Source organism: Chironomus tepperi, unplaced genomic scaffold (assembly GCF_022539635.2).
Source record: "Chironomus tepperi strain 1889 unplaced genomic scaffold, CSIRO-AGI_Ctep_v1 contig_170, whole genome shotgun sequence".
Taxonomy (NCBI): domain Eukaryota; kingdom Metazoa; phylum Arthropoda; class Insecta; order Diptera; family Chironomidae; genus Chironomus; species Chironomus tepperi.
Genome location: NW_027226292.1, coordinates 469,425 through 484,085, shown reverse-complemented (window position 1 = coordinate 484,085; position 14,661 = coordinate 469,425). Strand labels below are relative to the sequence as shown.

The 14,661-nt window shown below is 28.8% G+C and overlaps 1 protein-coding gene across 1 annotated transcript in view; it reads left to right on the top strand.

Moving 5' to 3' along the window:
- Ser (protein serrate) overlaps positions 1 to 14,661 on the top strand; it is a 30,135-nt gene that overhangs the window by 10,014 nt on the left and 5,460 nt on the right. Inside the window, exons 2-5 of the mRNA XM_070638045.1 lie at positions 11,794 to 12,084; positions 12,656 to 12,713; positions 12,942 to 13,241; positions 13,323 to 13,463. Of these exons, the coding sequence (XP_070494146.1) occupies positions 11,794 to 12,084; positions 12,656 to 12,713; positions 12,942 to 13,241; positions 13,323 to 13,463 (790 nt within the window). The remainder of the gene's footprint in view (positions 1 to 11,793; positions 12,085 to 12,655; positions 12,714 to 12,941; positions 13,242 to 13,322; positions 13,464 to 14,661) is intronic.

Genomic DNA, 14,661 nt, shown 5'->3' with positions numbered 1-14,661 from the left:
TCTTCTTCTTTTAGTCTTCTTTTTCATTTCATTTACTGATTGTTAATGGTACGTCTGGTGATGATTCGAAACTTTGAAACTACTTATTACCGCGAAACCGATTTTTTGTATTTCTTCATTTTTTGTGAGTTTGAAATAAAAAATTCTACGGGTTACACATAAGCAGCACGGCTTGGCAGCGAAAATTTTTTAACATTTTATTTCATGAAGAAGTGAAAAGGAAAGATTCTAAATTCTATTCTGATTTATGAAATGAAATAATACAATAACACAATGAGGCAATGGTTGAATGGAGCAGCCCTAACAAAACTATTTAGTCATTCCATCAAATTTGAATCTTTGCTTTTTTATTCTTTCTTTTTTTTTTGAACTTCTTAATGGGTTTCTTATGATTCCATTTTTATCTCTATGTATTTTTGTAGCTAAATCTGGAAGTAGAAATGCTTTATTAAATTTCATATTTCTCCATGTCATTTAAATCGTTTTAATGAAAAGTTATGTTTTCATATAAGAATATTTTTTGGAGGAAAAGCGCCGTCCAACTAATGCCAGAAAAAATCTTTTCATATTAATATGTGCCTAGTTATAAATTTTAACATACATAAACTATAAACTATAAACTATAATTCTTATAATGTTTTCCTTTCTCACTCCCTCACTCACACTTCAGTTCTCTGCCTCAGTCGCTAAGAATGAAAAGAATGGATGAGTAGATAGCTCGAATAATACTAATAATAAAATTGTTTCTTTGATTCCCAATTAGAAGCAAAAAATGAGGCATGAATAATATTAAATGAATTAGGCACACACAAAAAGAAATGAGTTGAGAAGTGGAAGAAGCGAGGCTAGTCAATAAAGAAATAATGATGATACAGTTCAGAGGATAGTAAGAGAGGAAAACGGAGAGTGAAGAGAGTGAAAAAATTATTCTTTCATAAAACAGCATCACACACATGTGTGTACAGGTCTGAACACTTTCATGTATGGTATTGCTTCAAGAAACAAAAGAAGAATGAAAAATTCGGGTAGGCATTGTGATCGGAAGCTTTATTTAATAACAGCAATCTTTTACTCCTAAATTAGCTGATTGACAGTTCCTTGTATGTTTTTGAGAATTATCAGCTGTAATTTATTTTTGACGTACCTACCTCAATCATTAATTAATTTGAAAGAATGACTAATTCTTCAATAATCTATGACCAATAAATTTCTTAGAATCTGAGCTCTATTAATTTGAATAATAAATAGAACTATGATAAACAGCATGCTGGCGTATTCATTTTTTTCATTAGAATTCATCTATAAGATGTGCTATATTATACAGCATAAAAATTAATAACGTTGAAATCAAAAAACTCCTTGCATCATTCTCTTTCATCTTTTGTAATTCTTTCATTTCTTACTTTATTGCCACCACTACGAGAATAAAACCGGACGGTTCAAGATTTTGAGCCATTGAGTAAAAAGTCCGTAATAATAAGAATTGAAATGAAATAATAAAAAAATCATAAGAAATAACATACAAAAGGAAGACAAATTATAACGTAGAAGCAAAAGATTGGGCAAATAAATCGAATTAATTAATTAAATGAAGTGAAAGAAGATGGAGATAGAGGAAGAATTCTTAAACATTTTTTTTCCTCTTTTTTCATCCGAAATTGCCTCATTACATCTCATGATTCCTTTTCGTTAGACATACATAATAAATATTTCATTTACTTCTTTTATATTTTCTCTCATAAAATTAATGTTACGTTAAATGGTTTTGGTCGGTTATTCTTTTCTTCTTTCGAGTCTGATGTATGGTTTGGTACAATACACGGTATATTTATATGAACAATATTTTTTGGGAAAGTAAAAGATACCAGCAAGAAATTTCTTAAAACATGTTCAAAAAAAGCATTTACAACTGATGTGTATACAGGATCATTTTAGTCACTATGTAAAAAAATTTAATATTTTTATACGTATTTTTGAAATTAACAAAGGAACTATGTAAATCAAAATGAGAATTCATAAAAATATCCAAAAAAAATTGTGCATTGCCAAAATGATGAAAATATGAGCGCTTTCACATAAATAAACGTAAAAGAGGAAGATGCTTATGAGGTGGAGAATTGAACTGAAAACATAAATTTTCCTCGCGTCATAGCAGTAAACGAGATCAACAATAAAAAGGAAAACCTTACGGCTTCTGCTTGCCTGCCGTTGTTTTAAGTACTCTTTTAAAAAACAATAAGTCGTTGTTTTATGAAATTTATTTGCAAAAAAAAAATAATACAATAGCGAAACTTTGGACTATAACCTATGGATTTCAATTGCACAACATATTTTCTTCTTTTATTACATTTGGGGCAAATCATGGCAAGAAGTTTGTTGTATTAAAGCGAAGAAAATTCTCTTTCTTTTCACTATTCACTTTAATTAAAGATAGTGTTTTTGAATAATCACTAGCTTCAAATTACAACATTGCTTGCCTTCGTTGCTTGTTCATTTGCTGTTGCGATATAGAAGAAGCATATTTTTTTACTATTTCTCATGATTTGATTGTAACGTCATTTATGAACCTTCATTAAAGTCCCTTTAAATATTGTTTTGAATTTGTGGCTTCCTGACCTGCCGCGCTCGAAACATGGCTCAGCTTTTTTACATTTCTTCTCTTTCACAGGCTGCATAAATCGCCCCTTAAGGTCAGAATTATGTTGTTTTTTGTTGTCTGTTGGTTTTTTCTACTTCTTTCCATTTTTTTCTTCATTGCAAATCGTTGAACATTTTTTGATGCATTTCGCTATGAAACCGCGTATTTCTCTTGTTTTCTTTTTCCACCTTTTCCACATTTTTTATTTCATTGATAAAATTTCTTCAACTTTAAAAAACAATAAACTGGAATCAATTTAAAACTTATAAAGATTCTTTTGTAATCACTTTAAAATTGATGAATTTTGAGCAAAAGTTTGAATTTCGTAAAATAGACTCACGTTTAATCTCGCCATTTTTTTAGTTAAAATAACTAAAAGCATAAGAGAGTAGGTACCTTTTAAAGTTATTACTTCCTTCTGCTTTTTATTTTACTAAATGACATTTGCATTTTTTGATTTTATTTATTTATTTTTTTTTTTTTTTTTGACTCAGATTTATCAATTTCCATTTAAATTCAATTCGTTCATGTTGAAATTTCCACTAAATAGTTTATTGTAGTTGAAAGTATTTAACGATAGCAATTTTATTCATTTTCTTCTCGTGTTATACTCGGTTTCCTCACTTAAATTTGTTTCGTTTCTTTATTCAATCCAATTAATTTATTTACCTTCGAATAAATCATAAAAAATTGTTTCAAGAAGACTCTTACTGTTTGGCATTAAGTGCACTATTGCTTCTTATAAAAAGGTGAAGTATCTTTCATTCTTTTTATAGTCGATGCTCTTTTCTAAACACATTTTGTTTGCTCACCACACAATAGATTAATTAACAAACCACCAATTGACTCATTATATCAACTCTCAAGAGAATTTCAAGTGGAAAAACAAGCGCGAGAAAAAGAATGAAAAGATGATGATGATGATGATGATGTGAAGTAAGTAACAGCGGCAGCAACTAAGTTTTGAAGAGTTAAAAAGAAAAAGAGTTGTTTTTGTACCTCCTTCGAAAAATAATAATGAAACAGAAAAAAAAACTTAGTTAAAATAAAAAAAGAAACTTCAAACACGGATCATCTAAAATAAAATATATTAACGGTAGAAAAAAGTATCAGACATCACAAATTTACTAGCTGATGATGCCCATTTAAAGATTATTATAACGTGAAAAAGTGAAACTTCCTGTTTAATTTGTTTTAATTTTCGAGCTTTAGTTTTAATTTCTAGTAATTTTGTAATTTAAAGTTTTAAATAAGAATTCACACATTTTCCAGCCGTGTCTGGCTTGTTGAATTTGAATTTGAATTAATACTTAAACGCAAATGCTTCTTCATTTCTTCTTAAAATATCACAATGACAAAGATTGACGAACAACAAAGCAAAATTTAACTAGATACGATTTAAAGTTTAACCAATAATCAAAATTATATAAAATGTTGCTTAAAAAAAGAGCAACAAATAAAAGCTTCGCCAAAAGAATTCAAAATTAAATCTCATTCCGAAAAATAAAATTGAAGGGAGCACAAAAACAATATAGTATCGAGTTCGAGAGTTTTTAAATTGCACGAGCTCTTTTATTTCATTTCTTTCATGAGTAAGAGTTGTTGCAAGAACAAGAAAAAAAGAACTAGTTAAAAAGTCCCTTTTGACTGATGGATATAGTGCATTACTTTTAATAAGTGTACAAGGCTCTGAAATAAAAATGTCCATCGGATGTTCTAAAAATTTTCAAAAACTTATAATCCTTAAGTTTGAATAGTTTTTGTAATCATACATAAATGAACTCAAAATAATATTTAAAGTACAAAATTAGTCTTTTGGCCTTTTTTTTTGAAAACATAAAACCCATTTAGACTTTTCTTTGATTCTTCATGAGAGCGCTGTGTAAAAAAAGTTTATAAATATATGAAGAGATGAAATAAGAAGAAAAAGTTGCACACCGTGCAGTAAAAAGAAAGAAATACTGCAAATAATATATAATTTTTTCTGCATTTAATTTTTTTTTTGTTGTTCGAAACATGAAAGATAACTTATCTCCAATGGTAAGAAGGTGATTTCTTAAGACTCATTTCGAATGTAATAAATCTTCGACGGCATGAAAAACAAAATTGTAAGAGAAAAAAAAAACAGCCATTGAATAGTTACTTTGACTTATGCTGCTGTTTCTGCTGAGCTTTTATGTGCTGTTTAGTAAAACATAACTTTAATGTGAGAACATATAGATTTGATAGCGATTGAATATATATTTTTAAAAAGCAATATATTCACATATGGATGGAACTTGAATCATTGAGAAAAATATAGAAAGAAATGAAAGAGTGAGAGGGAAGAATATTTATAGCTTAGCCCGATAAACTAGTTATCAATTACTGTAATCGTGTCACTTTTGCTTTGTTTCATAAATTGCCGTATTGCTTTTCACACACTCAATTTCCAATCATAGGTGTACTACTAGATGTATAAGGCAATAAGAGGCAACGAAACAAGAGAGCACAAGAGAAAGATCAATTATTGATAATATTGTTGACAATAACAATAAATAAGAATGTGATACAAATCATATACACTCGTTCACCAGTTGTTTTTCAATTGTTGATTGCCTATATGACTCTTTATATATTTTTTTCTTCTTCTTATTCATATCTTCTCTCTCAACTGATCGCACGCTCGCTTCTCTGTTGCCATATGCTAAAACTATATTTTGCTTATGTTTCTATGCTTAACATATATTTTAATATTTCGATAAGAAATAAAAATTAATTTTATCATTTTGTCTACTTAATTTTCATACATCTTCTACTTTCCCTAAATTAAATATTGCTATACCTCAAATTAGTCAATTCATTTTGAATAAATTTAAATTAAATTGCGCTATGCGAATTGAGCTAATATTATTACTCTATAGTTCATAATTCCTGATTGAATAAAAAATTTCACAGCCCAATTGGCCTTTCGTGTTGTTGAGAACTCAGATGGACAGACTGAGTGATGGAAGAAAGGAAATGAATAAGTGGAAGAACGAGAAGAAAAAAAGTTTGAAATTTCATTATAAAAAATCGATAGTTTGACTTGCGCCTAAATCTGTTTGGCATCAGGAAGGTAGAACATAAAGAAGCAGAAAAAAGAAACTACATCAAAAAAAGTTAAACGAAAATGAAATGAAAAATAAAATAATACATAATTCGCAATTTAATTTAAGCGAAAAACACAACATAAAGAAGGAAGGAGAGAAATCACAAGTGTGAAATGTATTCGTTTAGAAGTCAGAGAAACGCACTTAATTAATACTAATAAGTTTTTGAAAATTAAAAGTAATATAAAATAAGTTTTGGTCACAAACTTTGTTAAAAAAAAATCAAACTGAAAATCAACTTTTAATATTAAGTTTTTTCAAAAGAAGAGACAATCCAAAGATAACATCGAAATTGATACTGAAACATGCTAAAAAGTTAACCAGTAATAATAACTTAACAAAAAGTGGTAAAGATTTTTTTATTACATATATTTTCGATTTAAACTTTTTTTTAACCTAAAATATTTTTATTTAAAAAAAGTAACTTTTACGAAATTGATCAAGAAGCATAAGAGAATTACAGTCAGGTGCCGTAGAAATTGCACAAATATTATTATATTTTCAAGTCGCGTTTGAAAACTTGCATGAGGGAATTTAGGTTTCCATGAGAGATTGCATGAAAAGTTAACTTTTTGATTTAATTTAATGTTAATGAATTTTATGAATTTTTCATTTCTCATACCACTATTAATAGATTTACTATTATTAAATACAAGAAAAAATATAAAAAAAAATAGATTCTGCAATCTCTTAAATCTCTATGCAGCAAAAAGTGTGAAAATTTCACAATGAAAAGTAGCAACAAAGGGATTTACTAGTGGGTCTAATTATACGATTACTTTTAAGATGATGTTGCTGGTTCGTTAGGGATTAAATTAAACTTCAGTTCCTTTTCTTAACTTTAAACAATGTTTAGTCACATCAACTACATTTTCTCCTTTATTTTTTGTTCTGCGATTTATTTAAAACACAATTCTATCAAAAAAAAAAATACAAGTCTTGTAGCAAGAGTTACGTCGAACTCATAGAACCTCTATGGAGCAGCAAGAGAACAAAAAAGTTTCAATAAAAAGATAAAGACGTTAACTTTAACAGCACAAAGTTCAAAATATAGTAGTACCATATTTGTGTATTAATAAAGTTATAAATTTTAAAGCCTATGAGAATTGTAACTTAGGGAGAAACAAAAAGTAGCTGAATAGAATACAAAGCCAGCGGGTGTACAAAAAAGAGAGTCACAACGTGCAGATTTTTATCTAAGATTAAGGCGCTAAAAACAATTAAAAGTGTTTAAGCTTAATCTCATTGCCGAGATCACGATTTGTGTTGTGGCCAGGTCACGAAGTATATATATTGACATGCAAAGTTGCAATTTTACCAAGTTAGCAGGATGCGCACTGTATCATGAAATACATGAACAAACCAGTTTCTCATTCTAATATAAGTTTTTTCTCATTAAACTTTTAATTTTATACATTTTCTCCTCTTTTAAACTTCTTTTTGTTCATTCTTTGATTTTTTTTCGAGAGAATCAACAAAAAACGCAATATATTAAGTTTAAACATAAAATAAATATTACGAATGAGAAAAAGAAGGCATAAGACAAGCTTAAACTGTCGATAATCAGAGATAGAGCAACGAGCTGTATTAGAAATAAAGATGTGGAATGTATTTTATTGTCTCCACACAAAAATAAAGAAAGGAAAGAGTTGAAAAATGTTTAAAAAATTAGCGAGAAGTTTACTGTATATTAAGGCATAAAGCGCATTTTTCCATCATAAATGAATTAAATCCCATAAAAATTTCTGAAAAAATTGTGATTTTTTTCTTAAACTCTATAATTGACATCGGTCATTGAGTCAGAGGAACTGTAAAACGCATGAATAATGCAAAATTGTGCACTTTGAAAAAAATTTAAAGCTTCAGCAAGATCAGAAGACACACGGAATGAAATGAACAAGAAGAGCGTGAATTTTGATAAAAAGGAATAAGAATTTTTGAACAGAATAAGTCAGACTATCATCCAATCGGAATTTCTAAAAAAAATCACGAGTGACGTGTTCCAAGTGTCAATGACGAAGCTGTTTTTATGATTCATATTATTGGCCAATTCACCGCCGTATCGCTTTTATATTATACCTTTATACCTCTTGCTCTCTATCATTCTTTTTCTCGATACAAAATTGGTTACAAAGCAAAAAAAAAAATTACCCATTATAAATATCTCGAACGCGATTGCGAAATAAAAATATTAAACAGCATGACATCCTAGAAATGGGATGCTACTACCAATCCATAAAACATTATATTGCTAAATGGAGAACTATATTATTTTTATTATTTGTGCGCTATCGATACTCATTCAATATTACGTATAATGTCTCTCACATTTTTTTTATTTGCGTATTCACAGGGACAGTGCGCCGCCACGGTGGCGATGGCTTTATGATAGTGAAAAAATGTCTATAAAATTCGTTTAAATAATTTCTTCTTATCTCTTTTCATAGAACGAAGATGATGACAGACGAAAAGAGAATAAAAGGGTTGAGAAACCTGCTAAATTGGAACATTCTTAATATATAACAGAATCATCGCTTAAAATAGATTCAAGTGATGTGTTAATATTATTTTCACTTCTGGGTGTTCTACTGATTAAAATTTATCGTCCTAATTTTTCGAATAATTACCCTTAGTTACTCGTTTAAATTTAAAATGTCCATTATTGCATAAAATTGTGTAAAAATATTTTGATACACCTAAAAACTATTAAAGATCATCATCATTATTCATCTTCTTTAGGCGTCATTTGACTTAAGAGGACACATAAAATTTATTTCATAATAAACATTAAATAATCCAATAATCAATCAACTTTTGGTTTGGTCATATTTTAAACGAATCTTTTAAGTAAATAAAATTATCAAGATATTCGGTAACTTCCTTATTAACCATCAACAAGCATCATTTTTGAAACAAAAATAAAATTCAATTTTCATAAATTCAAATCTTAATTATTGTCATTTTGTTATCTACAGTTTCCGTTCGCCACAAGAACAGAGTAATATGTCTAATTAGATTAGAATCTTAGTTTCGAATTCCAAAACGTTTAACACTTTTATCCTAAACTCGATCTGATTTTATATTAAGATAAAAAGCATTAAAAAATGGCTCAAATTGAAATCATGGAAGTTAAAAAGAATTCTTTTCTGATTTTGAAGAGAGAAAAAAAAAGTCGTGAAAAGGAATCAAGAAAAATTATAAAGCGGCAAATGTCTTCGTTATTTTAACTAAAAGAAAAGGAGTAAGGTATGTGAAGAGTGAGAGAAAGAAAAAAATTCTTTCTGTGCCATTCATTTTACCAAAAAATTTAGGAAGGACTGAACAGAATCATTCTTTTTATGTCTTTATGTCGGATTAATGTTTTAATGAAATGTAAAGCTTTATGTTGGCATAACTTCATACAACATAATTTATATTCTATTTATGAAATGAGTCATAATTATTTCAGCGATATTTCTGATAGGATATGATTCAAAATGCGCTTACTACATTCAATATCTGTGGTTTCAAAATGTTTCATTTAATTTTATTATCTTTTATTCGGTTCGGTTTCAGTTTCTTTCGTTCATGTTATTTTATTTCAGTTTTTGTGTGTCTTCTTTTTTCGGGATGAAGTTAACAGAAAAAGAACTGAAGGAAAGAGAAAAATTTAGTGCCATCTGGACAGTCCATAAATCTCTCAATGTTTTCAACAAAAACCGCGTGACCGGTTTGTGACCAAAAAAAAAAATTAAATTAAAAACCAAAGCGACTCATTATTTGACGACTGACTTGATGGAATGATGTGATGATCACTCTTCATGAATTCTTATTGACTCTATGACTTTATCAATATTAGTGGACAACAAGTATGTTTGTATTGACGCTTCTTCGTCTTGTTGCCTTTCCTGCCATTGACATTTTCATCACTATATGGCTCATTGATAAATAGGTTGATCTTGATAAACTTTCGAAAGATGAAACCTGTCAATCTTCTGTGTTTTTAAAAATGTTAAATGAAATAAAACACAAAGTTCACACAAATGAATGGCAATAAGTTTTTTAATTAAAGTTAAATTTACAGAAAATTATTTTAGCATGTCAAATATTAGATTTTTATTTACTTTGAATCAACTAATTGGAAACTATAAAAATTGGATATGCTGACTTATTGAGATTATTTAAATTTTTCAGGAAATAAAATCCAATAATCTAAAATCAGATAGAGGTGCTTTAAAAACCTACAGCTTGCGCATATTAACGCAATATTCTTTGAAAGAAAAGCATTTTTATCGAATATAATAAAATTAGGTATTCAAATTTTCATCCATCGCGATTAGATCAAAATCAATAAATTTTCGGCTCAACACTTTTTTAATCATTTAACAGTGATAAGAGTGTTTACGTTTAATGACTTTGACAGAAATTTAATATGAGTAAAAGTTATATTTCTGTTAGTGGGTAAAAAATTATTGCGTTTGAATTTTTGATTTGGAAAGGGTTTTTTGGTGGTCAAATCCCTTTAGTGACAAAAAATTCTCACCATAAGATACTTTTGTTAAAAAATTGACCCAACTGCAGAAAAATTTTAAATCCTCATTTAAAAATTGAACATCCTTCAAAATTAAATCATTTTGTCGTAAAAAGACTGTTTTATTTTTATTGCCTACTCATGACTTGATTTTTATTATTGAATCAATCGAAAATGACATTTTTTCTTGGTTTTTCAACAATGATGATGATTCAAGTGTCTTTTCAGAATGTCGATCTATACACAAGAAGTGGACATGAGCTATCTCATTATTTCGTGGAATATTTAACATAAAAGTTTCCTTCTTTATATTTAACACGAAAATCAAACGAATTAAAAACTGAAGTAGAAAAAACAGCACACACAAATATTCCAAAAAAGTCCAATATATTTTTTCAAATCGAAACTAAATCGAGGTAAAAAATCTTCCAATTAAACTTCATGTTCCCACCTAATTAAAATAAATAAAATATAAAGCAGTCCCCCCATGAAAGCGAAGCAATTCAGTCACCGAAACGCGACGACAACGCAAGAAAAAAGTAAAAACATGTCGCGTTTTGTTTAAGACTAAACAACGTTAAATTCTTTAAAAAAACATAAGAAAAAAGATACCTTATGGATGGTATGTGTTTGTTGAATACCGATATTTCTCAAGAAAATTCACCAGAAAATATTCACTTTTCTTCTTATAATGAGTTAATGGTCTTCTTGTGTGTGTTTTTATTTTATTATTTTCTTTCATTTGGTTCTGTTTTAGTGGCTTAAAATGAAAAATATTGGTTCGACGGTCGGTTTTAATGGGTCTTTTAACAAGTCTTTTATTTAGGAGGGTCTCTAAAATTAAGTTGATACTTTTTACTAACTTAATATTTGAATTTTGCAAGTTTTCATATTCAAAATGCGTAAAATTAACAATTTTCAATTTTTTCAATTTTAATGGTTCAAAACATTCGGAATTGTAAAACCACTAATAAAAAAATCTCGCTCATCACCAACATCATCATCATTTCTATTTAAATAGTCGCTGCAACTCGCAAGCAAACGAGCGATCTTTATAGGTTCCTCTTATTTATTGAATTTTTTTGTCTGGCTTTTGTTGTTGTCTTTACCATGTGTGACAAGTTGAGCTTCTCTTTAATCACTTATAATTAATAGCCTAACAATCATCAAAAACTATAAAAACACATCCTACCTACCTGTTGAAATCCAACAAAGAAGAAAAACAAAAAGAAAAAAAAATGAATTTAATTTTCAAACAAAAGTCGACACAACAGCGACCAATTGAGAGGGGAATCAAAATGATGATGATGATGAAGGAAAAAATAAGTTTGAATATTAAATTAAATTAATACATAATCCGCGAAAGAACAAATATATACAGCATCGTTACCTCCAACGTTAATTTTTATATTATATTTTTTTAACCTCAAATATCTCTCTTTATACTGTTGCTAACTTTTCTCCTCTCTTTCATTCTTTATTTAATTTTCCTTTTTTCTCATTGATTTGTAAAGATAAACGGCGCTGGCTCCTTTGAACTTAAAATTCTGGAAATTTCGAATGCCAACAATCATCTTATAGATGGCTATTGCTGTGGTACTAATGACAAAGAGAAATCAAAGACTGCAAACTGTCCCGAATGTGCGACAGCATTCAGATTATGTCTTAAAGAATTTCCAAGTGGAACTGAATCGGTGGGATGTCCATTCGGTGAAAACACGACTTCGGTGTTTGGAGGCTCCAGTTTTGAACTACATGGCCAAAAATTTGCAACTATCTTAGTGCCATTTACATTTCGTTGGACTGTAAGTATAAATCTTTTATTGTTTTGCTCTTATAAATAGAAAATACAGCACAAATTCATTAAAAAACTATATCATGTGTAACCGTTTCGACGTAAAATTTAGATTTTGCAATAATTTTTGAAAAATTCGTTTAAACTCTTTGAATGTTCCTAATATTCTCCAGAATTAGTAGATTCTAAAAGTTCCACTAATGATTATAATAATTAACGACCATAAAAATCTTCACCGGTATTTTAGTTTTGGTCTTTCTTTTTTCTTATTTTGTTTAGAATATCTACATATGAGCACACACGAAACAATACATAAAATTTTGTATTTTAATGTTTTAATGATTTTGGTCGCCGTGTTTTTATGAGTAAGAAAATTTGAGCGTGATAATTGAATTAGTTAAGGTTAATTGATTTTTCCATTACGATTCTTGTTCTTAACAATTTTTTATGTATTTTTTTTTCTCTCATTTCACATTTTTATTGACCGACAACAACAATACAATACAATAATAACAATCGAACCAATTCTTTACGTTATTTATACGCAAACACATCACGATCGACCAATTTAATCTCATCAGCAATCATTTTCGTTAATACTTCAAGCATTGGACATGTACAGGAATTCATCGTCACCAGGTAAATTACCGTAAAATTATGATTTATTATTATACATCTTAGAATTTTTCTTCATTTCTTCCTTTACTGAGATCATTTAATGAGAATACATTTTCGTTTCCCACTAATTTGTTCTGTACTCGTCATCCTTCTATTTCACACAAAACTGATCTAGAATTTGTTCATTGAAAAAAAATATTTTTATTGTTGGAAAATTTCATTTGATTTTCTTTTTTTTAATTTAATTAGGAATTATTGAGGAAGTGGCGTATTCTGGAACAATCTCACCACCATCCGATTGGATAATATTAGATAATAGTAATCAAATGAGCAAAAATGCTCGTATTAAGTATAAAATTCGTGTGATATGTGATAAAAATTATTATAATTCTACATGCACCGTACTATGTAAGCCTAGAAATGATCAATTTGGTCATTATACATGCAACAGCAAGGGACAAAAAGTCTGTCTAGAGGGTTGGAGCGGTGAAACATGTGATAAACCTTTATGTACGGAAGGATGTGTGCACGGAATGTGCAAAAGTCCAGGTAATATTTTGGGAAATGCACACAGCAAAAAAACCACAGAATCAATTTAAAATTAATATTGTTTTATTTTGTTATGCGCAGGTGTTTGTGAATGTAGGAATGGATATAAAGGTTCGCGATGCGACGAATGTATGACATATCCTGGATGCAAAAATGGCTTCTGCACGAGGCCATGGGAATGTATATGTATAACAAACTGGGGTGGGATTTTATGCGATAATGGTGAGTACAGTGAACTGTATTTGATCTTTTAAACAATTATATGATTCCTCTAACTTTCTGTACTGTATAATTGTAACATGTGTTAATTTTTCATTTTGAGTGGATATAACATTTACAAACCTAAAACATACAGAGTGATCGGAACAAGTGTTAATAAAATTATGAGATTATTTAGTGCAGAAGTACAGTCTAAATCTCCCTCGACAACACATTTGTTTTTCTTTCATAAAAAAATTCACTTTGCACAAGAAAAAATCCCTTCTCGTATGTAATTTACCACATGATTCTATCATAATCAATGACAATCAGCTCAATTGCTGAAGCGGATCAAATTCTATTACTATTTTTAAAAGGAACATTACATTAGCATTATTTTTTAAATTCAAATCTTTTCCACGGTACAGTTTGTCCAAAAAAACACTTTAAACTTTAAATATGTATTTAAAACCTTTGAAAATAATTTAAAATTAGATTATTGAAGCTTACGAGGAGCATACAACATAATGATAAATGAAGCGCACTATCTTATCAATATTCTATATGTGAGCTTCATCATTAAAATCGCAATATTTTATTGCATTTCTTACTTGTTTCTATTTCATGCAGTAATGATTTTTCATGACCAGGAAATTGATAGCATGTGCAATAAGTGTATGTTAAGCCCCTCTCAAAGTTAATAGTTTATAAATTCTCTATCTGTGATACAGTTTATTTAATTTTCAATCCTATTGTTATGCAATCAACCCTCATGTCCTCATCAAGTATCTTAGTATAAATGCTATACAAATGTGTGCAGGAAAGAAACTGTTGCGGTTTAGGAGGGTAACTAACCGCAATATGTAGAGTATGACAATAAAAAGTCTGTTATAAAAAAGGTGAATGAATCAAAATTCATAAAGGATATATTTAGGGCATTGTGTCATATTTCGGCATCATCCCTTCCAATCAACATTAAAATATATTAATTTTTATTTGTTGATCTTCGCCATCAGATCGACATATGACTTCAATTTTATGCCAAGTGTATGATTCTCAGAGAAAATAACCCAGTTTCGATGCTACATCTCAATGACAATGGATATGAATTAAAGCGCACAATCATAAATTCCTATTTTCATGATTTACTCTTTTTCCTACATGATCCGTTGCTTCATTTCTTCTGCTTTTGTTTTTCAATAATGTACAATTGCGTTATGCT